Source organism: Otolemur garnettii, unplaced genomic scaffold (assembly GCF_000181295.1).
Source record: "Otolemur garnettii isolate 467f Iridium unplaced genomic scaffold, OtoGar3 scaffold00016, whole genome shotgun sequence".
Taxonomy (NCBI): Eukaryota; Metazoa; Chordata; class Mammalia; order Primates; family Galagidae; genus Otolemur; species Otolemur garnettii.
The window spans coordinates 8,667,066-8,692,899 of NW_003852411.1; the positions used below are offsets into that span (position 1 = coordinate 8,667,066).

General features: G+C 38.7%; 1 protein-coding gene across 2 annotated transcripts; it reads left to right on the top strand.

Annotated features, from left to right (window-relative positions):
- The first annotated feature begins 1,231 nt into the window (after positions 1 to 1,231).
- Positions 1,232 to 24,148, top strand: IVNS1ABP (influenza virus NS1A binding protein). Of its 2 annotated transcripts, none has more exons than XM_003785623.3 (15): positions 1,232 to 1,624; positions 7,655 to 7,880; positions 9,371 to 9,499; positions 9,992 to 10,161; positions 10,278 to 10,353; positions 11,568 to 11,741; positions 12,048 to 12,173; positions 13,745 to 13,852; positions 18,254 to 18,383; positions 18,886 to 19,110; positions 19,508 to 19,629; positions 19,722 to 19,848; positions 19,937 to 20,068; positions 20,200 to 20,373; positions 22,330 to 24,148. In XM_003785623.3, exons 3-15 carry the CDS (start codon positions 9,389 to 9,391, stop codon positions 22,581 to 22,583), a joined length of 1,929 nt encoding a protein of 642 aa, XP_003785671.1. In that variant the 5' UTR covers positions 1,232 to 1,624; positions 7,655 to 7,880; positions 9,371 to 9,388; the 3' UTR covers positions 22,584 to 24,148. The 2 variants fall into 2 exon arrangements, with proteins under 2 accessions (XP_003785671.1, XP_023366596.1); XM_023510828.1 differs by having other exon boundaries at positions 19,728 to 19,848.
- Positions 24,149 to 25,834: the final 1,686 nt, after the last annotated feature.

Here is a 25,834-nt window from a genome sequence, read left to right on the forward strand (position 1 = left end):
AAAGGAAACGAGTCTCCTTGTCTCAAGATTTTAGAATAAAAAGTTGTAAAGCTTCTAGCGCAGATGAACCCTCCCCCCGTTTATTTTTCCTACTCCCACAAGCACAAACTGGTTAATGACAAAGAATGGTAGGAGGAGCCGACCAAGAGCTCCTACAAATGTCTACAAGTTAAGTCAAGTGATCAGACACAAACAAGGTTAGAACGCTTAAGTGCCCTTTACAAATCAGGATAAGCTAACAGAACGTTAACCTGGACGCCTCTGCCAAACTCTAATTTGGCTATAATTTTACCCCACTAAATCCCTTCACCTTCAATCAAGGAAATATTCCCAGTGCCCTTCAGAGTCACATCAAGTTGCTGCCAGATCCCAGCTTAAATTATGTTAACAGATTTGTTTCCTGGGGGACAACGTGGTGGGGGTGTGTAATTAGGTTTGGCACCTGGTCTAAAAGGCCCCAGGAGGTTAGGATAGGGACTACCAATTCTCAAGGCTATTTTGTTTTTTTCTCCGAAAGAGGGCAAGACCGGTAAAGAACAGACTCGGTGTCTCTGAGAGGAAGAGCTGCAGGCAGACAACATAGAAACCCAGGGCATGAAAAGTAGAATCGGTTTTTATGGCAACGCTGATAGTATTATGCCTTCTCCGACTTCTCCAGTTGTTTTTCCCCCAAATTACTGAATCCTCTTACCCAAACCAGGCCAAAGGAGGGGGTAGTTTTTTAATCCCTTTGAGTGCCTCTCTTCTTCCTCACCATCTCCACTTTTCCTCCAAGCACACCGCTATTCCCCACCCACCGCCCCAAAGGTAGGGGCTCATGCCTAAATACAGACTCTACGGTCCAGTGCGGGCAGCTCCGGTCTAGGGCTGTTGCCCAGAAGAAAGTCTGACGCCGAGAAATCTAATCTCCCACGTCTGATCTCTGTAGCTATTGTGCCTCTAGGGAACGGCAGAACAGGTGAGGGCGGCTGGAGGGAACCAGTTCCGCGACAGTCCGAGAGAGCGAAGTGAGGGTACCGGGCGCGGGAGGGAGGGCACGAAGGCGCGATAAGCCAAAGGGGCGCCACCGGAGCGCCGCCTCTCTCCCCCAGATCACCTTGCGCTGACCTAGCAGAACCGGGATGGAACCCCAGCCGGCGAGGACGGGCTGGGCGGGAGGGGGGCGGGGCCACCGGAGGGGGTGGGGCCTCGAGCCGGATTTTTCTGGCGCTCGCCTGTGATTTGCCGACCAATTCGAGCCGGAAGCGGGCTGGGAGGTGTTGGCGGCGGCGGCGGCGGCGCACGTGGTGACGTGCAAGGGGGTGCGGCGCGAGCGGTTGGCGGCGGCAGAGGCAGTGTGTCCCGGTCGCGTGTGGAGGTCGGTCGCTCAGAGCTGCTGGGGGCGCTTTCTCCGCCTGCTGCTGCGACGCAGCTGTGCCAGCGAGCGAGCGAGTTCCCGCGAATTCTCGGTGGCGCTCCGCCCTCGTCGCTGCCTCCACGGACTGGCCGCTAGTCCTCCCGCTCGATCGCTTCCCCCATCCGTCGCCTCGAGGCGCTTTCGGTTGGGCCGATTCCCGCCCGCTTCCTCCTGCTCCCCGTCGAAGCTCTAGAGATGAATTTTTCCATCTCTTCAGGGATGAGCCAGGTAATAAGTGCTGATTCTACAGACTGTAGATTAGAGGATGGCACGGGCGGTTGGGAAAAGGGTGGAAGGCGCGGAGCGGCGTCCCGGTCTCCAGGGAGGATGCCCGGAGCCGCTGTCGCTCTTTGGGACGAGAAGGTGGCGCCGCGCTGGGCCCGAGTGCCAGGCGCTGCCATGGTTGCCGAGTTGCGTCGGCGGCCGAGGGAGGGTGCCGGCCGCCTGGGAGAACGCCGAGCCTCAGGTCCCTTTTCTACACCGGGGCGGGGGAGGTAGGGTGGTAGGAACAAGAGGTTTTTGCTCGAGGGATCCTTGGGAGCCTGGGTCGGGGCGCCACCGGGCGGGGGTGACCCGCCAAAAGGAGGGCGCGGGACTCTGGGTTTTCGCAGTTAGGGATGGACGCCTCGCATCGGGGTTGCCTGGGATCTGTTTTCTCCTGTGTGTGAGCTCCTGGGACCCGGCGCGTGTAGGCGGGCAGTCAGCCCTGGGCCTGCGGTGGAGTGGTACCGAGTCCTAGATCGCCGTGGGCCGCGGGGTCCTTTGTTCCCCGCTCCACGTTGCCCGCTTTTCTTGCCAAGCGCGGGGAGAAGGGGGCGGGAGAAGGAGGGAACGGCTGCCCTGACGTGTCGGCGCTGAATGACTGTGGGGCCGGCCAATCCCGGGCGGTGGTGTGCGGGCGCAGGGCGCCTGGCCTCCCAGCCTTCGAAACGGGCTCTGGCCTGGCCGCGAAAGGAGGAAGGCCTGGGGCTGCAGCACCGGCCAGTCACTTCTGGGCACTCTTTTTTACTAAAGAAGTAGGTGGCGAGGTGTGCTCTTTTTTCATTCTTACCCGCTTTTTTACTAAGGGTCTCTGGTCATGATAATCGGAAGGCATCAATATCAGGTTAGGGTTGAACGTAGGGGAGAACTTGAACTACTACTTTAGAACTGTGCCCACCCCCCACCCCCCAATACGTAGTAGACAAATCTGTTGGTTTGAGAAAGCTGACATTTCAAACAAGGAGCGGTCGGATGACCTAAAGGGCGCTTTCCTAATGCCTATTGTCAAGGATGGCAAGTTAGAACATCAAGCTGTTCTTTGAGTTCTTATGTATTATGATCTGTCTAGTAATACGTGAGAACTCTTAAAAAGCCTGGTATTAACAGTTGCACAAGTACAGCATAAATTTGACTACCAACAAGACATACTTTCTTTTAATAATTTGAATACCAGCAGTTGGTTTAGGAGTAACAAATACCGATGAGTATTTTTAGGCTGAATCCTCTTGAAATTTCTGTCCTTCGGGATGCAAAAGGAGCAGTTGTGTTTATATATCTGGACATGGGATAAACTGACTTTAGAATTGGACTGAGACTAGTACCATTTAGTAGTCGAAGTAAACTGGACTTGAGCCACTAACCAGAGAGAGACTTGGAATGGTTTTCCTCTGTATTTTCATAATAGATGAAATCTTTAGTTAATTAATATAGATTTCTATAGTCATTGTCTTAATTTATAATTATGTATTTTTAACTTTTTCTACCATAACAAATCATTTCAAATTTTAGTCATAGTTTTAAATTAGTATCTTTTTGGTACTTTCTTCTTAGGAAGGTGGGGTTTTGTTTTTCTAGCTTGAGGGATACGTCAGAATGCAATTTAATGTGTTTTTGCAAATAAATTTTTTATTTTAAGATCTTCCTATTAGGGAAATAACTTTTTTTTTTTTTGGAGACAGGGTCTCTTTAGCCCAGGTTGCCTGGGCTAAAGTGTGCATCTGGCACCTCAAACTCTTGGGCTCAAATGATCCTCTTGCCTCATCCTCCTGAGCAGCTGGGATTACAAGCACTCACCACCATGCCCAGCTAACTTTTTACTTTTTGTAGAGACAGGGTCTCACTATTGCTTAGGCTGGGCTCAAACTACTGACCTCAAGTGACACCTCCTCACCCCCAGTCTCAGCCTCCCAAAGGGATAGGATTACAGACCCTATTAGTGAAACAGGGTAATCATTGATTGTACAAATAATTGTACAAATTATAAACAAAAAATTTCATTGACTTTTTAGCAGTATGATCGTACAGTTAAATTCTACAAGTAGGAATTTTTTAAAGTTAAGGGTCTTACCATGTTTTCTGCTAAAGTATACATTGGTATTATGAATAAGGAAGTGATTTCTGGGTTTGTTAGAACTATAAAAAAATACATGCTTATTTTATAAATTTAAGTTACCACCTTGGTGAATGATTCTAAACCTGCACCTAGATCAATATTCTGAACACTTCCCATATTACCCTGAATGCCTAACAGGTACCTCAACTAGAAAGAACATCACAAACCAAATTCTTAACTTTCCTTTCTTCCTGTCTGTCTGAATGCAGCAAATAAAAAATGACAGTGTTACGCTTCTTGGAATCCTTAGTTAAGATACACATTTGAATAATACAAGCTACTAAGTCTTCCATTGCCTTAGTGTGAGTGTGCAGAATCTTTACTTAACTGAACTGTTTCCTCTTACCCGTCCCCCATGTCTGTTATAATGGCCTATCCTTCCTTCCTTAAATCCTTCATCTGTTCTCCATACTCAGCACTGTTCAAACTTCGGAATTAGTTTCTCTTCCTTTCCCACTGTTGACCATGTGCATCTGCAAATCTACGAAAATTCTACTGAAATGAAATAGCTGTAGTTTCTGGAATAAATTTGCTGTCATACTTTTTTCCCCCTTTTGTTCAGGTGTTTTCACTGCTTGATTTATCCGTTTTCCTGGCTTGCCTGGGAAGTGTTTAAAGGATAGGGAATTGAATTAACTCAATTGTTATCAGCATTCCAGTTCATTCTGTGCCTGCCATGTGTTTGGTGCCACAAGTGTTTGTTTTGTAATGAAAGAATTACAAAACTATGAGGTAAAAGCTTGGCGCAAATAAGTGAGTTTGGTGAGTTTTGATATACATAGATGGATGGTGATAGGGATTTTTAGAGGAAATATTGGGAAGCCGAAACATCTGTTGATTTATTTTGCATTGTGAAATCTCTCCTTTTAAAATGGAGTGAATTGCTATTCTGTGGGAATTGACTGTCTTTAAAAGATCGCCTTTATGCTTAAATATTTGTAATTTGTTTTGAAATTGTAAGGATGCTTTGAAAGTTTAATAATAACATTTTAATTTGTTATTAAGGAAAGCCAGAAAAATTACAAGAGGCCATATTTTTCCTTCCTATCTTATAACTGTGGTAAGACCAGTTGAATTGTATTTCACTTAAGCTAATCTTTCTGGGGTATAGTAACTTGTGAACTTATTGGCGTTAATTAAAATGGTTTGATTACTCATTTATGAATTGTCTATCTCCTTTTTCTTGATCTAACCATACAGTGGAACTGAAATATTGTTTTTATCAGAGCATATTGTATTTGATCCCAGTTAATCTTAAAAGTGGATTAATTCGAAGTGTATTTTAAATACCAAACCAAATTGAAAGTTTTATACTCTTCTGAGACTCTGGGATATTTGGACTTTTGGTTTAAATTTTCAAAGAAAAAATTATCTCCATTTTTTTTCATTCCTCTAGTTACTGTGCTTGAGTTTCATAGACATATAAGATCCTCCAAGAATTTCAGGGTTTTTTTTTTTTGCAGTTTTTGGCTGGGACTGGGTTTGAACCCACCACCTCTGGCATATGGGGCCGTGCCTTACTCCTCTGAGCCACAGGTGCCGCCCTCAGGGGTAGTTTTTAAAACTCTTTGATTTGCCCAAGCTTACTTTTATAGAAGTGACTGTGAACTTTTAAAAACATAGATTTGTTGTTAGGAGTTGACCTGACTCCTGCACAATTTAAGGAAGGTTGGAAGGAAGAACACAGGATATGAGGGAGTAATTGAATAAAGTAAGTTCACATTAACTATAATGTCATTTGGACTGGGGCTAGTTTTTAAAATTAAGTAGGGTTGTACTGATCAGTAGATAGATGTTAAAGAGATGAGGTTCTCGTTAAGACTTTGATGTACTAAATGTACTAGGACTCATTCTATCCCAGGTTGCTCCAAAAATGCTCCAGTATATTCTCCCAAAGGACACAGAAGAATTCTTTTTCTTTTCTTTCTTTCTTTCTTTCTTTCTTTCTTTTTTTTTTTTTTTTTAAAGAGACAGTCTTGCTCTGTTGCCCAGGCTGGAGTGCAGTGGCTTGATCATAGCTCACTGCAGGCTCAAATGCCTGGATTCAGGCCATCCTCCTGCCTCAGCCTCCTGAGTAGCTGGAATTATAGGCTCCTGCCCAGCTATTTTTTGGGTTCTTAAGGATGGTGTGTTCACTCTATGTATATAAAATTTTGTGTATTTAGGAGAACGTTTGTAGGAAGAACTCAGTTAACCAATCTATATAAAAATGTAGAGCTGAGGAAATCAGTATTATGTAACAGTTTACAGTTCAATATACTGGTAGTTTCAATGCGGAAGTAAGCATCTGCAACAATCTCAAGCTGAGTTGGAATACTTGGGTGTCCTTGAAATGAAATCTAAATGTTGGAGGCCTGTGAGATCAGCTCTTACAAATTTTGTCAACATGTTGAACTTAATACAATTGGTTTGGTACATCAGAACTGAATGAACCGGCTTGCATTGGAGCCTGTGGTAAGTGTTATTCACTTTGACATAATTGTTAGATTTACAACTTTGGGTTTGCTTGATGCATGAGGCAAATCCAGGTAATTTTAAGAAAAATTGATAATATTTGCAGATATTTCAAATGCACATATTTCAAGTAATTTCTTATTTAATTCTGGTTTCCTGAATTAACAGTGGTGTAACAGAAGTTCAGGTGATCAAAAAATGAGTGCCATATGAATATGTCGCTAGTAATTGATGACATCGAAAATGAGGGGGAAAGAATAGGTAGGAATACTGATTACCTTGAGATTTGGTTTGAACCAGAAATTCTGTTAGTAGCTCTTACTCTGTAGGAGAAAAATGGTCAGGCAAAGCACAGATATTATTTTCCCTTTTGTTTATTTAGTTTGTTTCAACCAATTACTCATCTTCAAGTTCAAGTTCCTAAGTTCTGGTAGGAGTAGAAGAGTTTGGATGCAAAAGATGAACAAGATAGACAGGCTTTGCCTTCATGGGGCCTTGAATCAAGGAAGGTAATAAAGTACACAGAAGCATAGAACAGAGTAGATCGGCTGTAAGATCATACCTACCTTTCTGAGAGGATTCTCTGTGTGGAGGATAAGGAGAAACTGTTTTCCAAAGGGAGGATTTCCAGGAGGTCTTATAGTTGTGAGATTTCATCTGGCAAAGGTTAGGTTAAGGGCATTCAAGGTAGCAACAACTTCAACAAAGTTGCAGAGGCAGGGAAGTACAGAGCACATTTTGAGTATGTCTAATTTGTAACCTATATGTGGGGCAGCCCCTGTGGCTCAGTGGGTAGGGCTTCAGCCCTGTATACCAAGGGTGCTGGCGGTTTCAAACCTGGCCCAGGCCAAATTGCAACAACAACAACCAAAAAAAAAAAAAAAAATAGCTGGGCATTGTGGCGAGTGTCTGTAGTCCCAGCTACTGAGGAGGCTGAGGCAAGAGAATCACCTAAGCCTAGGAGTTGTAGTTTTCTGTGAGCTGTGACGCCACGGCACTCTACCAAGGGTGGTAAAGTAAGACTCTGTCTCTATAAAAAAAAAAAAAAGAAAGAATTTAATAGTAACAAATATTGAGGTAATGGATATTTATGTTTGTTCTGCAATTTTTATTCTTAAACTGGAAGTCATTAGCTCCTGCCCCCTGGGTAAGGTTTCTTCTTTTCATTGTTGGGGATTCATTGAGGATTTCTTTTTTTTTTTTTTAATATTTTTTTATATCTGGGTAAGGTTTTTAAAAATCATTTTATCACCTAGGTAGTTGCAAGTTAAGTTTTAAAAGGTTCTTTGCATTTCTATTTATTTTTATGTAGTGTAAATATTTTTGCCATTAACCTCAAAATCAAAGATCAGGACTTGTTTTGCTTGATCTGCTCTACCTAGTTGAATAACAGTTTCTGAAAATCTAACTTAAATTTGTCATTGTTACAGATTATGATGTACCATTATCACAGAAGAAATTTGTGTCTATAGCTTTTAAGGACTTGATTACATCATTTTCAAGCCTGATAGTTTTGGAATCCACAATTGGAGCTTAAGACACATCTGCTTTTACTCTGACCACCTGTCTTCGTACCTTGACAAACTGCTGCGTTTTAACACTCCTTTGTCTCTGGATTAAGAGTTCTCAGAAATATATTTGTCACCAATATAATAGGTAAGTAATCTTCAGTGCATAGTCCAGTATTGACTTATTTTTTTTTTTTTAGAAGACTGCTGAGTACATGAACAGTTTCATAATTTTTAAAAAGTCAGGGAACCTGTAGTCCCAGCTACTTGGGAGTCTGAAGCAAAAGAATCACTTAAGCCCAAGAGTTTGAGGTTGCTGGTGAGCTGTGATGCCATAGCACTCTATCAAGGACAATGTAGTGAGACTCCGTCTCAAAAAAAAAAAAAAAAAAAAAAAGCAGAGAAGCCAGTAATCGTTTGATATGAATATGAAAAATATTTTCATATCTTCCTTTCTATAGTTTGACTTTAAACATATCAGTGACTTTAAACTGCAATATATTACTGCTTTTTAATGATATATTATGTGTAGTTATGGTGAAATGCAGAATTTTTTAAAGTTGTTACATAATCTTATAAGTGATTTAAAATACATGAAACTTACAAAGGGAACAGACTATAAGTTTTATCTTTTTAAATTTCTTTACCTTATATACATATGTGGTATATTTTAAAACATTTAAAAAATCACTTGGCAGATGCAATGAGGAAACTTATCAGATCTTTCTGTTTTAGGCAAGAGAAGAAAAAGATGCGCAATTTTCTACGTCTAAATTGTGATTGTATATAATTTTGAAAAATAAAGTCAAATAGGGACTCTTTAAGGAAATTGAAAAAGGGTAGGATTGAGATAAATTTTTCTCATTTGTGAGTAAAGGAATGACAGGAGCCTCAATCCAAGGAAACCTATAAGTGATGGCTACTTTACATCCTTAGGTTGCTCATTATATGAGTTTGGACAGGACAGAATTTCATTTCCTTGCCTTCAGAATGAATGTGCTAATAGGCATGGAAACCTGGTCAGAATTATCAAGATACCACTACTGTATGAATCCGTACAAAGACTTAGGACTGGCTGGGTGGTGGCTCAATCCTGTGAATCCTGGAAGGCTCTGGGAGGCTGAGACAGATGGATTGCTTGAGCTCACAAGTTCGAGACCAGCCTGAGCAAGAATGAGACCCCCATCTCTACTAAAAAATAGAAAAACTAGCCAGGTTTTGTGATAGATGCCTGTAGTCCCAACTACTTGGGAGGCTCAGGCAAGAGGATCCCTTGAGCCCAGGAATTTGAGGTTGCTATGAGTTATGGCCACAGCACTCACTCAGCAACAGAGTAAGGCTGTGTCTCCAAAAAAAAAAAAAAAAAAGACTTAGGATCAAAGTATGGGGGTACCAATTGTACATTCAACACCAGTGTTGTTTTCAGCTAAGTTTTTGTGAAATAAGTTTTTTTTTTTTTTTTTTTAAGTACATACAAAGTCTTGCTATGTTGCCCAGGTTGGTCTCAAACTCCTGGCCTCAAGGATAACATTTTTGCTTGTTATTTATTGGATGGAATTTGAGAATAAAAATAGTGTGAATAAAAATACTCTTTAAAAAGGCCACCATTTGCAAGTAATTTTTTTTTCTGCTTTTTAGCCACATTTAAAAGGAAAAATGATTCCCAATGGATATTTGATGTTTGAAGATGAAAATTTTATTGAGTCTTCTGTTGCCAAATTAAATGCCTTGAGGAAAAGTGGTCAGTTCTGTGATGTTCGACTTCAGGTATTTAAACCTTAATTGGAAATCTATAGTATTTACTTTTTGTTACTAAAAGATTATTATCTTTTTCATAAGGAGTCAATGAAATGACCTTTAAAAAGAAACTTAACCCGGCTCGGCGCCTGTGGCTCAAGTGGCTAAGACGCCAACCACATACACCTAAGGTGGCAGGTTCAAATCCAGCCCGGGCCCACCAAACAACAATGACGGCTGCAACCAAAAAATAGCCAGGCATTGTGGTGGGTGCCTGTGGTCCCAGCTACTTGGGAGGCTGAGGCAGGAGACTCGCTTGAGCCCAGGAGTTGGAGGTTGCTGTGAGCTGCGATGTGACGGCACTCTACCCAGGGGGACAGCTTGAGGCTCTGTTTTAAAAAAAAAAGAAACTTAACCTAGAAATATAAGATGCAAGAGTCTAATGTAGTAATTAGCTAGAGAAGTACATAATCCAGAACACTTAAAATTTTACAAGTACATTTTTATCCTTTATACTTTCAGGTCTGTGGCCATGAGATGTTAGCACACAGAGCAGTGTTGGCTTGCTGCAGTCCCTATTTATTTGAAATATTTAATAGTGATAGTGATCCTCATGGAATTTCCCATGTTAAATTTGATGATCTCAATCCAGAAGCTGTTGAAGTCTTGCTGAATTATGCCTACACTGCTCAGTAAGTACTTAGAAGTAGACCATATCAGAAAATTCCAGATCTCTCTAAATACATTTAAATTAAGTATCTGTTTTAAACTTCTAGTATCATAAATAATAAAGAATTTTTTTTAATAGGTTGAAAGCTGATAAGGAATTAGTAAAAGATGTTTATTCTGCAGCAAAAAAGCTGAAGATGGACCGAGTGAAGCAGGTAGAGAATTATAAGTAATATTTAAGGAATTACTATTATTTATGAAGACTTAACTTTGTGTGATCAGAATGCAGGATTTGTCACTAAACATTCTGTTAGTCTCAAGAACTTGAAAGTGCCCCCTTTCCCTCCCCTCAGAAGTAAGTGTGTTACTTTAACTGTTTGGCTGTAGTAAGGTAGCAAGGTGACACTATCACTCAGATAATTCGAGCTAACGTCTCACTCTTTCAACAGTCTTCTCTGGCTGAGTGGCTGTGTCAGTCTCTGATAGCATGAATTAAAATATTCATCTGTTCTGTGAAGAGGGGTTTGAGCGAAAAAAAAAAGCAAAATTTTTTTTTTAATTCATCTTTTTTTTTTTCCTCATCAGTTCTTAATGATTCATCTATTTTTATTAAGAGTGAGTCACATAATTTATATCCCCAATTCTCTGGTCTCTTACATTTCCTGGGTTCCTCTTCAAAGTATACCTTCTAGAATTTAATGCCAGTGGGAAGTACTTGGTAATTCATAGGGAAAAAGGCATTTAATCCTCAAATTGGGGAGGGGGGTCAGTAAATTGTAGGCCACAGAGCAGCTGTTTTTGTAAAAAGTTTTATTGGAACATACCCACGTGCATTTATTTGCATATGATCTGGCTGCTTTCTAGCTATGGTGACAGAGTTGAGTAGTTGAGATAGACAATATATCCCACAAGCCTAAAATACTTACTATATCTGGCCCTTTAAGAAAAAGTTTGGTTTGTTGGCTCTGTATGCCATTCTTCTGCTCAAAAACCCTTGATGATTTACAGCACATATCCCTGAGTTTAACGTTCCAGGTTCTTCCTAATACGGTCGCTCTGTTTCCAGAATTATTTCCTAGTTGTCTTATTTTTCTCCAGCCATAGTAAATTAATTGTAGCATCTTTTCTATGTGCTCTCTGCATATATGAGCCCTCCTGTAGAGCCCAGTTCAGATACTGCCTTTCACAAAGCCTTACTGAATTATTCTAGTTGAAAACTTTTCTGAAGTTTTCATTACATGGCATTTCAGTTTGTTGCTTCTCTCCTTAAAACTACATGTTTGTTTTTCCCACTATTAAATTTGTTGTATTAAGACAGATGAGTTTTAAGGCATCTTCACATCTTCCCATGGTGCTTATACGTTGAACTTTAAGTATTTTTTGAATAAAATATATATAATTACTGGCACTCATGTATTGCTTTTCCAAGGTTTGTGGTGATTATTTACTATCCAGAATGGACGTTACCAGCTGCATCTCTTACCGAAATTTTGCAAGTTGTATGGGAGACTCCCGATTGTTGAATAAGGTTGATGCTTATATTCAGGAGCATTTATTACAAATTTCAGAAGAGGAGGAGTTTCTTAAGCTTCCAAGACTAAAGGTAAGGAGTAAAATCTGCATACAGATTTCTACTGTCTAGTTTAAATCTTTGTCCATGTTTCAAGCCAGTAATGGTTATGAAAACAATAATACATTGAGATTAGAGGGTAGTTGTTAGCACATAATGGGTTTCTACCTACCAATTTGTTTACTTTCTTGGTTTTTGGTTACTGGTTTCCTTACAAATTGGAGTAAATGTATGGAATGCAATTTGGCATCTTTGACAACTTCATTGCGAAATTGAGAATTAAGCTGAGAATTAGAAGCTTAACACTGATGTGTATTATTGGTTTTTTTCTCAATTCAGTTGGAGGTAATGCTTGAAGATAATGTTTGCTTACCCAGCAATGGCAAACTGTATACAAAGGTAATCAACTGGGTGCAGCGTAGCATCTGGGAAAACGGAGACAGTCTGGAAGAGCTGATGGAAGAGGTTAGTTTTAGAGTAAATGGGATGCAGCATTTCTTAAAAATTATTTTGCTATAACATGAAGGATTCCCTTTCACTTTTATTTTATAACCATGACCCTAAAGAATTTAAATTTTGCTATAGGTACCCCTAAGCTGAGAAACAGGGGGGGTGTCCAGGTGAGCTGAATGAACTGTTCAGTTTGGTCTTCTGCTTTTCTTTTTTTATTTCTTTGCTTATTATGTGCTGTTAACTTTCTTTAAAGTAGCATGTAATTTGCTGTAGAAATGGGAGGTGGTACTGAGATTTTCTGTAGATTCTTAATTTTTCTTCACAGGTTTTTGCTTTAAATTTGACAAGTAGGTAAAAGCTTCTAATGGTTGTTCCTCCCCATTGATTTATCTCCCCATAGGTTTATTAACAAAACTAGGATACCCAAGACTGAAGAAACAAGAAGAACTTCAAGTGTATTGACACGTAAAGAAGCAGCAGTCCTGCCCCAGTTCTCCTAAGAAAAATCCGCTGTGGGCAGAGAACGATGATGATTTAATGGTGTTTACTCCTTTACAGGATTCTCATCTTTAAAGCTTTGTGTTTTTCAATGGTGTTGTTCGTACATTTAGTCACTCACAGAATTTGAGCTATTTTTAAAAATACATAAGACAAAATCAATGGAGAAATGGTGGAAATTAAAACTATGCATGTGGAGCAGTAGTGTAACCTTGAGTTTATCACTCCACTTAAGCCTTTCAGAGTCTCTAAAGGCTTACCAAATCCCGTAGGCCTATAAAAACACTGTCACCCTTATGTTCTAAAAAGCCTAACAGATGATCTCTAAATTCCATATGATTTCCTACTTGAAAATCAGATGCAGGATTCCTGTAGGGTTGTTCAGCACTTTGGATTGTCAACCCGCGATGTTGGCCCAGCCTTTTCTGTATATCAAAGAGAGGCATGGCTCCTGATGCAGTGCCCTTGTCTGTTCTTAGCGGGCTGCAGATTGTTTACTGAAAACTTCTTTATTAAAGTGTGTAAAAATAAAGGATTGCTCCATCTTAAAAAAAAAAAAAGAAAAGAAAATCAGATGCATTAGCTATGCATTTGCATCTGTCAAGGGAGATATCTCTACAGCTTACCTGAATTTTTGCGTTTGTTCTCTTGTTAAGTTTTTCTTGACATTGCCTACAGGAGGGAGATATTTATGCAAATCAGAGCACTTAATCTTCAGAGGTATAAACTATGTTCAATTTCTACTGTAAATATGTATATTCTTTAAGAGTCTATATATTGTACTAGTGCCCTTTTCTCAGTGCTATATAATAGAAGCTGTGAAAAAAGTGAAGATTTCTTTCAAGCCAATCAAGCCACGGACTCTTCGGCCAGTAGTGGAAGATTTTGCATTTGATTTGGTTTTTGGTTTTTAAATTTTTACCACCATGACGTGTTTTTCTTTACTTCGGGATCCTGCCAGAGTAACATGTAAAGAAGCTCAAGAAGCACACTGGAGGTTACCTTGAGGCGTTTGTGTGATCTGCTTACTAGTGGAGTAGCCATGGTGACCGTAGCCACATGGGTGTTCTGTTGCTGTTTTGCAGGTTCAAACCTTGTACTACTCAGCTGATCACAAGCTGCTTGATGGGAACCTACTAGATGGACAGGCTGAGGTGTTTGGCAGTGATGATGACCACATTCAGTTTGTGCAGGTACACATTGCACAGTCTGAGGTAACCTCAGGTTAAAATTTGACTAGAGAATTTTACAGCATACTTAAATTTTCCTTTAATAAAGGAAAGTAAACCAATTTCAACACATTTTTGGGAGAAAGCAAGCTTACGTTAGAGTTACTAGTATTTTTCCCCATGAAAACAAATTAACAAATTAGTAAGCCTATATAGATTTTCTTTTTCTAAGTAAGTAGGATTTACAAGTAGTAAGAAAAAATGTCAGGAAGATGAAACAATGAGGAAATGACGTTATTGTAGTAAGATTGTGAAAATAGTAGTTGTCTGCAACAGGCATGACTAATAGACCCATTTTTTTTTTTTTTAAGGGCAAGGGAACTTAAATTATTGGTGGCTATGAAAGAAATTTTGGGTATTTCTTTAATCACTGGTCTTTCTTATTTCAAATTAGAAATTGTATCATTAAGATGGACTATATACAATGTAATAAATTTTAAAGTAGTTGATAATATGTTAGAACCTGATCTAGATATTTCTTGAACAAAATGAATTAAAACATGAGTTCCATTGCACCAGTTGAGTTACCTTGCCTTTTATGAAATCCAATTTAACTTTTTCCCCTACCTTTAGTAGGGTAAATATACATATTCAGACACATTACCAACAATTTATATAGAACAAACATCTCAGGTATAAACTTATTTAGTTTATGGACAAATACAGAAACATTTGAATGTTACATATAAATCATAAGAACATAGAACCCAGGTCAAGAAGAGATTTCTAATATCCTGGTAGATTTCCTTGTGCCCTTTCCAGTCACTGCCCTACACTAGCCCCAAAGAAACCTTCCATCCTTCTGACAAAGTCAATAAATTTGCCTGTGTTTGACAAATTTATATAAATAGTCATATAGTATTTGGCTTTTAACTCAGTATTATATTTGTAAGATATAAGCTATAAAGTAGTCAGAGTCAACCCAGATTAAGGGGTATTTTCCCTTAAAAATTAGAAGGTAAATGGTAGACTCTGTCATTGGCTATTTAGTTATGTTATCAGGGCAAAGGTTGAGTACCTAAGTTGCAGTCCGTAATGTTCAGTGTGGGGTCACCAATGTGTGAGAGACAGTTTCAGCTTATATAAGACAGTTTTTCTTGTAAGCATCTTAGAAATAATACAGACTTTTAAGAGTTATCTACAAAAGGCCTAAAAAGGAGGGCATAGTGGAGATGAAAGAAACCAAGAATATTTCATAGAGGAGGAAACTTTTGAACAGTCTCAAGATTTGGAGGCCTTTGTTTGGTACAAAGAGGGAGATAGCAGAGAATATCTGCAAGAATGATATTCTTGGAAAAGCAGGTCATAAGACTGGAAAATTAAGGAAATGCAACCTGAATGAGGCTCCTACTTTAGCCTATAGACAGTGGGAAGCCTTTACACAATTTTTTTTTTTACTGTGATAAAAGTAGAATGATATGAACAGATAGATTCTACAACTTTAGTAATAGTGGAAAACTGGGAAACAGTGTAACTATTAGAGTTCTAATTCCAACAGTCTCTGGATTAGGAAGCCCAACTAATTTGTGATTTATTTATTTATTTTCAAAATTTTTAGTAGACTATAACCATGTTGTAAAAGCTACTTTGGAAGTAAAAGAAAGTTTGAAGAAAACTTAAATCCTCTGGGAGAAGGGATAATTTCTATACTGCTTCTATTAGGCGTGCTACCTTCAGAGTTATAGAGCCTTTCTCTTCCACATTTTTCTCTCAATTTTAATTTGTACATGTATTACCACAGCTTTCTTACTGTAGTACAATCTCAATGTAAGCTCTGTCCATTTGTGATACTTTGGACCCCTTCGTTCCACAGAATGGGATAGGGTTTCATATACCTTGTTATACCTAGTAGCAGATAAGGTTAGGTATCTCTTATTTTTTATTCCTAGTATTTTTACACTGTGACAATTGTATCATAGTATAAAAAGAGTGGAGTTTATTCAGAATTCCTAATCTCTAAAGAAAATATTTTGTTTGTATATATTTACGGAATACAATTTTGCTACATTGGTATATTGCATTGTGGTCAAGTCAGGCCCTTCAGTGCATCCATCACTGTAACAACACACATCGTACCCCAAGCAGCTCCCCATCATCTCTCCCCAACTCTCCATGGTCCATCATCCCACACTCTGATTCCATGTGTACATGTTATTTAGCTACCACTTGTAAGAACACGTGGTATTGTCTTTCTGTGTCTGAGTTATTTCACTTAGATATTGGCCTCTACTTCCATCCATGTTGCTGCAAAAGACACAATGTATTCTTTTTTTTTTTTTTTTGACACGATGTATTCTTTTTGTGGGTGAATAGCATTCCCTTGTGTATATATACCACATTTTCTTTTCCAATCCTCTGCTGATGGACGCTTATGCTGATTCTACACCTTTGATATTGTGCATAATACTGTGATAAACCTGAGAATGGCATCATTTTTATAGACTGACTTCTTTTTCTTGGGGTAGATCCCTATTAGTGGGATTGCTGGATCATACAGTAGTTCTATTTTTAGTTCTTTGAGAACTCTGTTTTCCATAGAGGTTGCACTAATTTACATTTCTACTAACAGAATATAAACATTTCCTGTTCTCTGCATCCTTGCCAGTATCTTGTTTTTTGTTTTGTCTTTTAAAAGAATATTTTAGCTGTATTGCCCCAGGCAGTGCATATCTTCTGAGTTTTAATATTTTTATCTATAAAATAGGTAGATAATAACACCACTGGATTAAAAGAGATGATGTGAATAAAGTACCTAATATACTTAAGTACATAATAAATACCTAAATAGAATTTAATGATCATCATTGACATAATACATTCCCTGCTTTTTCTCAAAATAGCCTGCCTGTACACATATATCCTATGACCACACTGGCTGAATGGCCCAGCCCGGCGTAGGGAACCTGTGGCCTCCACCGAGATCCCTAAGTACAGTCCCTCAACTGAATCTAGAACAATAAAGAACAAGTCCCTTTATTAAAAGGATTTGTTCTGTAAAATTTGGGTTCAAAAGGCTAAAGACCTACCTAACCTTTGGTATTTTTTTTTAATAGCTTCAAGTAACTACCATAATCTTTTTTTTCCTCTGTTACTTATATGGCTTTTTGCTTCCATTAGCAACAGAAATTTCCAGTAGTAGAAATCTTACCTATCCATGTGGTCTGGCCCTGTAGAACAGAGTAAGTGGATGAGTGTACTAGGCCAGGTACTAAAGGTGGTATCTGTTCATTTGGCAGTTCTCAAAGTAGTCTTGACTTCCTGGTTCTATATGTCCTTGGGATATATAGCCCTTTAGCTTAAGGCTAAAGTTATTGGAAGAAGGCTATCAAAGAAAACATACACAAAAGAACGCATGTATGTGATTCTCTCATGTATGTGTTTGAAAATGGACAGCTTTGTTCGTTTCTCTCTTAGCGTTCTATATATTCCACTTTTGGAAATATTTGGTTCTTTTAGTAATGGCCCATTTCTGATTGTTGTTATTTTTGTGATTTGATGTAGTTTTGTCTGGAAATACTTATAAGGTAGCCCTAGAGTATTACCTTTTAAATGTTTCTTTAATCACTACTTTTTCCTGTAAAGTACTTTGAGAGTGACTCGATGACTGTTCAGTGATTTAGTTACGTTTGACACTTTCGTGTTGACAGTGGGTTTAAAATGTATTCTCTGTTAATTCATGCCATTTTAAAATTTTAACATCTTTTGGAAGATTCTATACTTAATGTAAGAATTTGTGAGCTTATGTGGATTATAGGGTTTTTCTTTTTCATTTGTCTATTGAGATACTTGATTTGCACCATGAGTTTTGAATTATTTAAATTGAGCTTTCTCTCTGACCTGGCTTTCTTTCTTACTTTTTTTTTTTTTTAAAGAGACAGACTTTCAGTTTGTCGCCCTCCGTAGAGGGCTGTGGCATCACAGCTCACAGCAACCTCCAACTCCTGGGCTTAGGTGATTCTCTTGTCTCAGCCTCCCAAGTAGCTGGGACTACAGGCACCCACCACAACACCCTGCTATTTTTTCTTGCAGTTTGGCCGGGGCCAGGTTCGAACCTGCTACCCTCAGTATATGGGGCCAGCGCCCTACTCAGTGAGCCACAGGGCCGCCCTGACCTGGCTTTCTGTACGGGTGTAGTTGTTTAATTATTAAGTGGAGATGGAATTATGTCAGTAATTCTGTCAGTTGGAAAGTGCTGGTTTGTGTTAAATGTGGTGGTCTATAAACATCACAAATAAATGAAGGATATTCAGTGTTTTTGCACCGAGTGTTGAAAGATACTTAGTGCTGTGGAAAAGCTCAGGAACAAAAAGGTACAGCAGGTGTGGTCTTTGGCTAGGTTTCTGTAGCTACCTTTTGATTTTGCAGAAAAAGCCACCACGTGAGAATGGCCATAAGCAGATAAGTAGCAGTTCTACTGGATGTCTCTCTTCTCCAAATGCTACAGTACAGAGTCCTAAGCATGAGTGGAAAATCGTTGCTTCAGAAAAGACTTCAAGTAAGTATATCTATTTTTTTAAAAATTTTTATTTATTATATATATATTTTTGAGACAGAGTCTCACTATGTTCCCCTCGGTAGAGTGCCATGGCATCACACAGCTCACAGAAACCTCAAGCTCTTGGGCTTAAGCAAGCAATTCTCATGCCTCAGCCTCCCAAGTAGCTGGGGCTATGGGTGCCTGCTGCACTGCCTGGCTGTTTTTTGTTACAGCTATTGTTTTAGCTGGCCTGGGCTGGGTTCAAACCCACCAATCTTGGTGTATGTGGCTGGCGCCGTAACACTGTGCTATGGGCACTGAGCCATATTGTCTATTTTTAGAAAAGAATGTTGTCAATTTAATACTTTTAAATTCACTATTTGTGGAAAAATCTTGGAAGCAGTTAAACTTAGAAAATAATAGCAGATTGTTCCAGTATGGCATCTGGAGACTGAAGTCCAGGTCAGCAACCAGAAGTGATGAGAATTACATCTTAAACATGGAACTCTTCTGCTTACAGATAACACTTACTTGTGCCTGGCTGTGCTGGATGGCATATTCTGTGTAATTTTCCTTCATGGGCGAAATAGCCCACAGAGCTCACCAACAAATACTCCAAAACTAAGTAAGAGCTTAAGCTTTGAGATGCAACCAGATGACCTAGTAGAAAAGCCCATGTCACCTATGCAATATGCACGATCTGGTCTGGGAACAGCAGAAATGAATGGCAAACTCATAGCTGCAGGTAAGAACAGAAGGATGAGTGATTTATCGGAAGCATTCAGTTGGCTAAACTTGTAAATGGGTATTTATTTACACTGCGTTTTACATGCAGACTTTGGAAGATAGTTTAATGTGCTTTTATTCTATGGTATTCCAAGAAGACAAGGAAATAACACAACTGAATATGTCTAACCTTCAAGTTCATCTCTTCCACTTTATAAAAAAGAAAAGATAAAGTGGGTACATTTTTCTCTTAATTTTCAAGCCAGGATTAAGTAGTGTACTCACACCAGTAATGTTATTTTTCCAGCTGTTATTAAGCACTTAGTTAAAACATCACCTAATGGATCCTTGAAAAGTTTTAGTGCTTTGTGTTCCATTTTAATATTTTAAACATAAATCTGTGGTTCTTTTACTAGGTGGCTATAACAGAGAGGAATGTCTTCGAACAGTTGAATGCTATGATCCACATACTGATCATTGGTCCTTTATTGCTCCTATGCGAACACCAAGAGCCCGATTTCAAATGGCTGTACTGATGGTAAGCACATTATGTTGCAGAAGTAACCTGTATTTAGCTTTTTTCTCACAACTTCAGAATGGTGGAAATGCTCATCTCTCACTTTGGCATAGGGCCAGCTCTATGTGGTAGGGGGATCAAATGGACATTCAGATGACCTGAGTTGTGGAGAGATGTACGATCCAAACATAGATGACTGGATTCCTATTCCAGAATTGAGAACTAACCGTTGTAATGCAGGTAATATACTTTTATTCTGACATAGCCAGTATTTTAATGTGATAATTAAATTATCAATATATAACTGTATTTAAAATTTTATATGCAGGAGTGTGTGCTCTGAATGGAAAATTATACATCGTTGGTGGCTCTGATCCATATGGACAAAAAGGACTAAAAAATTGTGATGTATTTGATCCTGTAACAAAGTCATGGACAAGCTGTGCTCCTCTTAACATTCGTAAGTTAATTTTTTTTTCCTTAAAGTTGGGTTTTCTAAAGACTTGTGAATCAACAGTGTTTGTAATACTTAAAGTTTTGGGAAATATGGTGATAATCTTGGTTTGACTTGATTTTGCTTTTTTTTAACAGGTAGACACCAGTCTGCAGTCTGTGAGCTTGATGGTTATCTGTACATAATTGGAGGTGCAGAGTCTTGGAACTGTCTGAACACAGTAGAACGTTACAACCCTGAAAATAACACCTGGACTCTAATTGCGCCCATGAACGTGGCCAGGCGGGGAGCTGGTGTAGCTGTTCTTGATGGTGAGTTAGGATTTGGAGAGAGGACAATAGTGAAGAATCTGCTCTAAAATCCTACGAAAGTTTCAGTGACAGCCGTACAGTTGTGCAATTAAGAATTCAGAAGCAGCCATCTCTTTTGATGCAGTAGGGATTGGTGGTTTGTGCTTTAGAAATATCTTTTCTCATCAGAGACTCATAATACTTGCTACGTAACATTTTTTGTTGCCCTATCATCTAATGACATCACATTGATAAATAATATAAATACATTGGTTCACCAGTCTCTTGATGGGAACACTTTGTGCAGTTCCAAGTCATTTTCTTCCGTAAACCATACTCATAATGCATCATCTTGGATTTTGAGTTTTTCTTTTTTTTTGTAGCTGGGACTACAGGTGCCTAGCTAATTTTTCTATTTTTAGTAGTGAAGGGGTCTTGTTCTTGTTCTGGCTGGTCTCAAATTCCTGATCCTGCTACCTCAGCCTCCCAGAGTGCTAGGATTAGAGGCCTAGCCCACCCTGCTATATCTCCTTTTCTTCTTCTTTTTTTTATTTTGAGATGAGAGTCTCTCTTTCTTTTTTTTTTTTTTTGGCCAGGGCTAGGTTTGAACCCACCACCTCTGGCATATGGGGCTAGCACCCTACTCCTTGAGCCACAGGTGCTGCCCAAGTCTCAATTTCTTGCTTGCAGTAGAGACAGTCTTATTTTTTTGCTTGTAGTAGAGTGCTATGGTATCGTAGTTCACAGCAGCCTCAAATTCTTGGGATCAAATGATCCTCTTGTCTCAGCCTCCCAAGTAGCTGGGAGTATAGACGCCCGCCACAACACCCAGTGATATTTTAGAGATGAGGTCTCTCTTGTTCAAGCTGGTCTTGAACTTGTGAGCTCTAGTGATCCACCTGCCTTGGTCTCCCGGAGTGCTTGCTGGGATTACAGGCATGAGCCACCAATGCCCAGCCTCCAGTTTCCCTTTCTTTAGAGCAAGAATTCAAGAATTTGATTTATAGAACAAAGCAAATGCAAATCCCTTTTTTAAAATTTTTCCCTTTTCTTTCTTTTTTTTTCCCTGACCACTAGACAACTGGGGCAAATCCCTAGTCTTTTCCAGTTGTCTATAGTATACCATACCTAATTAGAAATAATACCTGTAATACTATTTTAACAAGTCCTTCCAAAGCACTAAGCCTTGTTTTATGAAGACACAGCTTTCTTTTCACATCCATTTTATTGACTGACTTAATACCTTAATTATATAATTATAATTAAAAAGTTAGCATTGTTTTGGGAACCAATCTTAGTGGGCTTTGGCTCAAGTAGTAAAAGTTTTAAGTGTAGACATAGTAGCAAGTAGCTACTATGGCCTGGAGCTGGCAGCTTTTTGTGAACCTTGTCAAGTGTGTTTTACAGATACATGGACACAAATGGGTTAAGTGATGGTGAGAAAATAATGAATTTCAGAATACTTTCTGATTTGCGCATAATTTATTTACTGTTTTCCATGTTTGTTTCTGAAAGAAATTTCTGTACAGAATCATTTTATGTAGTTGAAAAGCTCTCAGTTTTCTGTTTTCTGAAGTCTGCTTTCCTGTAACTTTGTGAGCCTTAGTTTTGTACACTGTGCTAACATAGAAAGTCCAGTGCACAGAACTATTTTGGTTTGCCATTGAGTGGTTGTATCTTTATGCAAGTTGTCTGATTTGTTCTTGTTTATTCATCTGTGAAATGTACTTTAAGTGTTGCTTTCATTCTCTCCCCATTTTAAGTTGCCTAGTTTCATGCGGGAGTTTTTATTGATTTGATCAACTTTGTTTCCACAGCTTCTAGAGGGAACTTGCCACATTGGTAGGCATTAAATACTTTTGATGGAATAGTCACTTGTTAAAAACCACTTTTTTTAAGCAAAAGACAGATTTAGGGTTTCTTTCTGTTATTGTACTTTATCCTCTTTAGATTTACTCTGTCTCATTTCTCTTTTAGGAAAACTGTTTGTAGGTGGTGGCTTTGATGGTTCGCATGCTATCAGTTGTGTGGAGATGTATGATCCAACTAGAAATGAATGGAAGATGATGGGAAATATGACTTCACCAAGGAGCAATGCTGGGATTACAACCGTAGGGAATACCATTTATGCAGTGGGAGGATTTGATGGCAATGAATTTCTTAATACGGTGGAAGTCTATAACCTAGAGTCAAATGAGTGGAGCCCCTATACAAAGATTTTCCAGTTTTAACAAATTTAAGACCCTCTCAAACTAACAGGCTTAGTGATGTAATTGTGTTTAGTAGAGGTACATTTGTGAATAAGGAGGGTGGGTGGGTATAGATGTTGCTAACAGCAACACAAAGCTTTTGCATATTGCATATTATTAAACATGCTGTATATACTTCTTGTGTTTATTTGGAAAGGAATGCAAAGATGAAGGTCTGTTTGTGTATTTTTAAGACTTCTTTGGTTATTTTACTGTCTGGAAGTTGGTATTATAAAAGAATAAACCAAGAATTGATTTAGCACATCATTTCAAGAAGTCCCCTCTCCACAATTGTTTTGCCAATTTGCACTTTTCCCTCAAATATGTATTAAGGAGAAAGAGGGGTAGGGTTTAAACATGTAGGCGGTTGGGTTTTTTTAAGGGCCCTTTTTCAGTAACTGGAACACTGTATAACAAAGGATACTTATTTAAATAGAGGACAATGACTATTTTTGTTTTTATTAAGAGAGCCAACTTGCCTACCAATATTTAATCTTTTATGATTGCCTTTTTATAACTTTTTATATTCTCAGCAAAGTGCTTTACCTATTAAGTGAAATGTGGCAGACTGAAGTACAGTGGCAACCTTAAAGTATACAAGGTAGCGTGTTTACTTTAAATGCCCAGAATATAAACTTTACATTTTTGCCGCAACTATTTTTTTTTTTTTTGAGAATGCATTACATTTGAATGGGTTGCTGAAAGTAAAATTGCTGTGATTTTTAGTATTTGAAACACTGGTTTAAATATTTTGACTTGTTGAAGGTACATTTCATATAGCAAGACATTTAATGTATAGTAGTATAGAACAGTAAAGTACTTTATCTGCTAAATAATTCTTATTTTTATTTATCATTAACAAAACAATCCTTAAATGGCAATCCTCAATTGTGAAGAAAAAATACAGGATTTGAGAATGCAGCCTTTATCAGAATTATATTTTTGTTCAGCTTTTCTATTCATATAGATAAATACTGGTGGGAATGACTTGGTGTCTGAGGTGTAGTGTTACACACCTAACTCACGGTGCCAAAATCAGCACATCCTCATGCTTCTGCTGATGCAAACACGTTAAAGGTACTTGGCAGGAAATCCTTGCATCATGAAATTAATGTCCAAATGCTGTTTGTGTACTCATTCATTGCTAAAAGTTTTGGGGGAAACTTTGATGAGCTTATAAGGAATGATGTAAGGTTTTTCTCACAGAAGATGAAGTACACAGGAATCTGATTGGCCAGTTGAAGTGAGATGACTACTATTCAGTGACTAACTTGGGTTAGGAAGAAAATTAGGTATTTTCTCTAAATGTTCACTGGTACTTTGCCACCTTATTTCTCATCTGTTCCACAAAGAATTACCAAGAAAAGAAATCAGTTCACTTGATAACTATGTAGCTCCTGACTAACTCTAACTGGCTTGGTTCTGGACAAAAAACTAGATCGACAGATACGAATTTGCCTAATATGATGACTGTTTTTAATATGGATGTTTACATGTTCTATTCAGCACAAGGAAATAAAGTTTTAGTTGAGGATTCAGCACTAAAATCCTTGGAACTCACTTCTCATTTCATAAGTGACATAATTAATACCAATAATATGTGGGAATACTTGGGGTTAAAGTTTTCCTGCACTAGTCTGGAAGCCAAACAGGTAGTTTGGTAGCTAAAAGTAATTTTTTAAGAAGCCATGATAGCCAGTCTTCATGAAAGTAAGTTTCCATAAAGGGAAAACACCATGCTCAGTGACCACTTGTTACCGTGTATCCAAACCTAAAAGGCACACCTTTTCTTCAGGAAAGTAAAGTATGTAGCATGGCTTTAGCATAATTTTTAAAAATTGTTTTTATTTACCAGAGTGAGTTTGGGGTTTTTGTTTGTTTGGGTTTTGTTTCTAAGACAGTCTCACTGCATGGTCCACACTAGAGTGCTATGGTGTCAGCCTAGCTCACAGCAACCTCAAATTCTTGGGTTCAAGTGATCCTCCTGCCTCAGCCTCCCAAGCAGCTGAAACTGTAAGCCCCCGCCACAACACCTGGCTAATTTTCCTATTTTTAGTAGAGACAGGGTCTCTCTCAGGCTGGTCTCCAACTCTTGAGCTCAAGAGATCCTCTCACCTCTGCCTCCCAGAGAGGTAGGTGTGAGCCACCATGCCCAGCCCAGAATGAGTTTTGGAATAGTTTAGAAATACTATTGGTAACAATGAACCTGCAGTCAGTCTTAGTAGTGTCTGAACCAGGCTCTGAGGTTCACATCTCTAGTCCCAGCTACTTGGGAGGCTGAGGAGGCAGGAAGATGGCTTGAGCGCAGGCATTCCAGGCTGTACTGAGCTATGATTGGATCACTGTACTCCAAAGCCTGAGTGACAGAATGAGACTCTGCCTCTTAAAAAAAAAAAAAAAAATTGCACAAAACACATACTATGTTTCCTAAAATAGTAGCAGAACTAGAAAGTATCTGGTTTTTGAACCAAATACTGGTTACACTGTTCATGGATTTGATTCAGAACTTCAACTTAGGGATTTTTGGCTTCTTTACCTTTGCTCAAAATGCTTTGGAATTTTCTAAATAATGATCATGTTTTAGGGGAAAACATGGATTTGGTTATGTTACAGTGCTAGAATCCTTGCTTAATTAACAAATTATAAATTAAGATTTGTGTGGCCTATAATCTCTCCTGAGCTCAGGATTCCTAAAATTGAAATAGGTAAAGGAGAACAAATCCCAGTAGGACAGACAATTCTATGAAGAGTCCCTTTTAGAACTAGTCACAGAAAACTCAGTTTCTAATATGGTAATGTGTTTCCTAGTTTGTTTCAAAACTGTGAAGAGTCAGTACTGAGTGAGACATAAACATACAAGGTAAATTAGGTGAAAAGGAAAAAGAAAAGTACCAATATATGCATCTTAAATAAACTCTTGGTAAGACCAAGCCAGAACTTTAGTCCTGTATGTAGGTCTTCTTAAGTTAAATCAGTGTCTAGGTTAAAAAGGGATAACGGCTGTGAAATGCAAATAATTCTTTATAATAAAATCAGAATTTCGTCGAGTCTGAAAATGATACATTGAACAACTAAAACCAGAATTTCGTCGTGTCTTAAAATGATAGATTGAACTAAGGTTGATAAAGAGAAGATAAACATACTCAGGTGAATGTCACAAGTTCTTCAGCTAGCACACTGGCCAGTAAAATACTGAATTTTTACCATTAATAGCTCTGTACCTTACTGGGGAT

Excerpts from the sequence above, each read along its gene's own strand:
- IVNS1ABP (XM_003785623.3), top strand. The coding sequence starts at position 9,389 with ATGATTCCCAATGGATATTTGATGTTTGAAGATGAAAATTTTATTGAG. Across the intron at positions 9,500-9,991 it reads TCTGTGATGTTCGACTTCAG|GTCTGTGGCCATGAGATGTT; the intron begins GTATTTAAACCT and ends TTATACTTTCAG. Across the intron at positions 19,849-19,936 it reads AACTAACCGTTGTAATGCAG|GAGTGTGTGCTCTGAATGGA; the intron begins GTAATATACTTT and ends TTTTATATGCAG.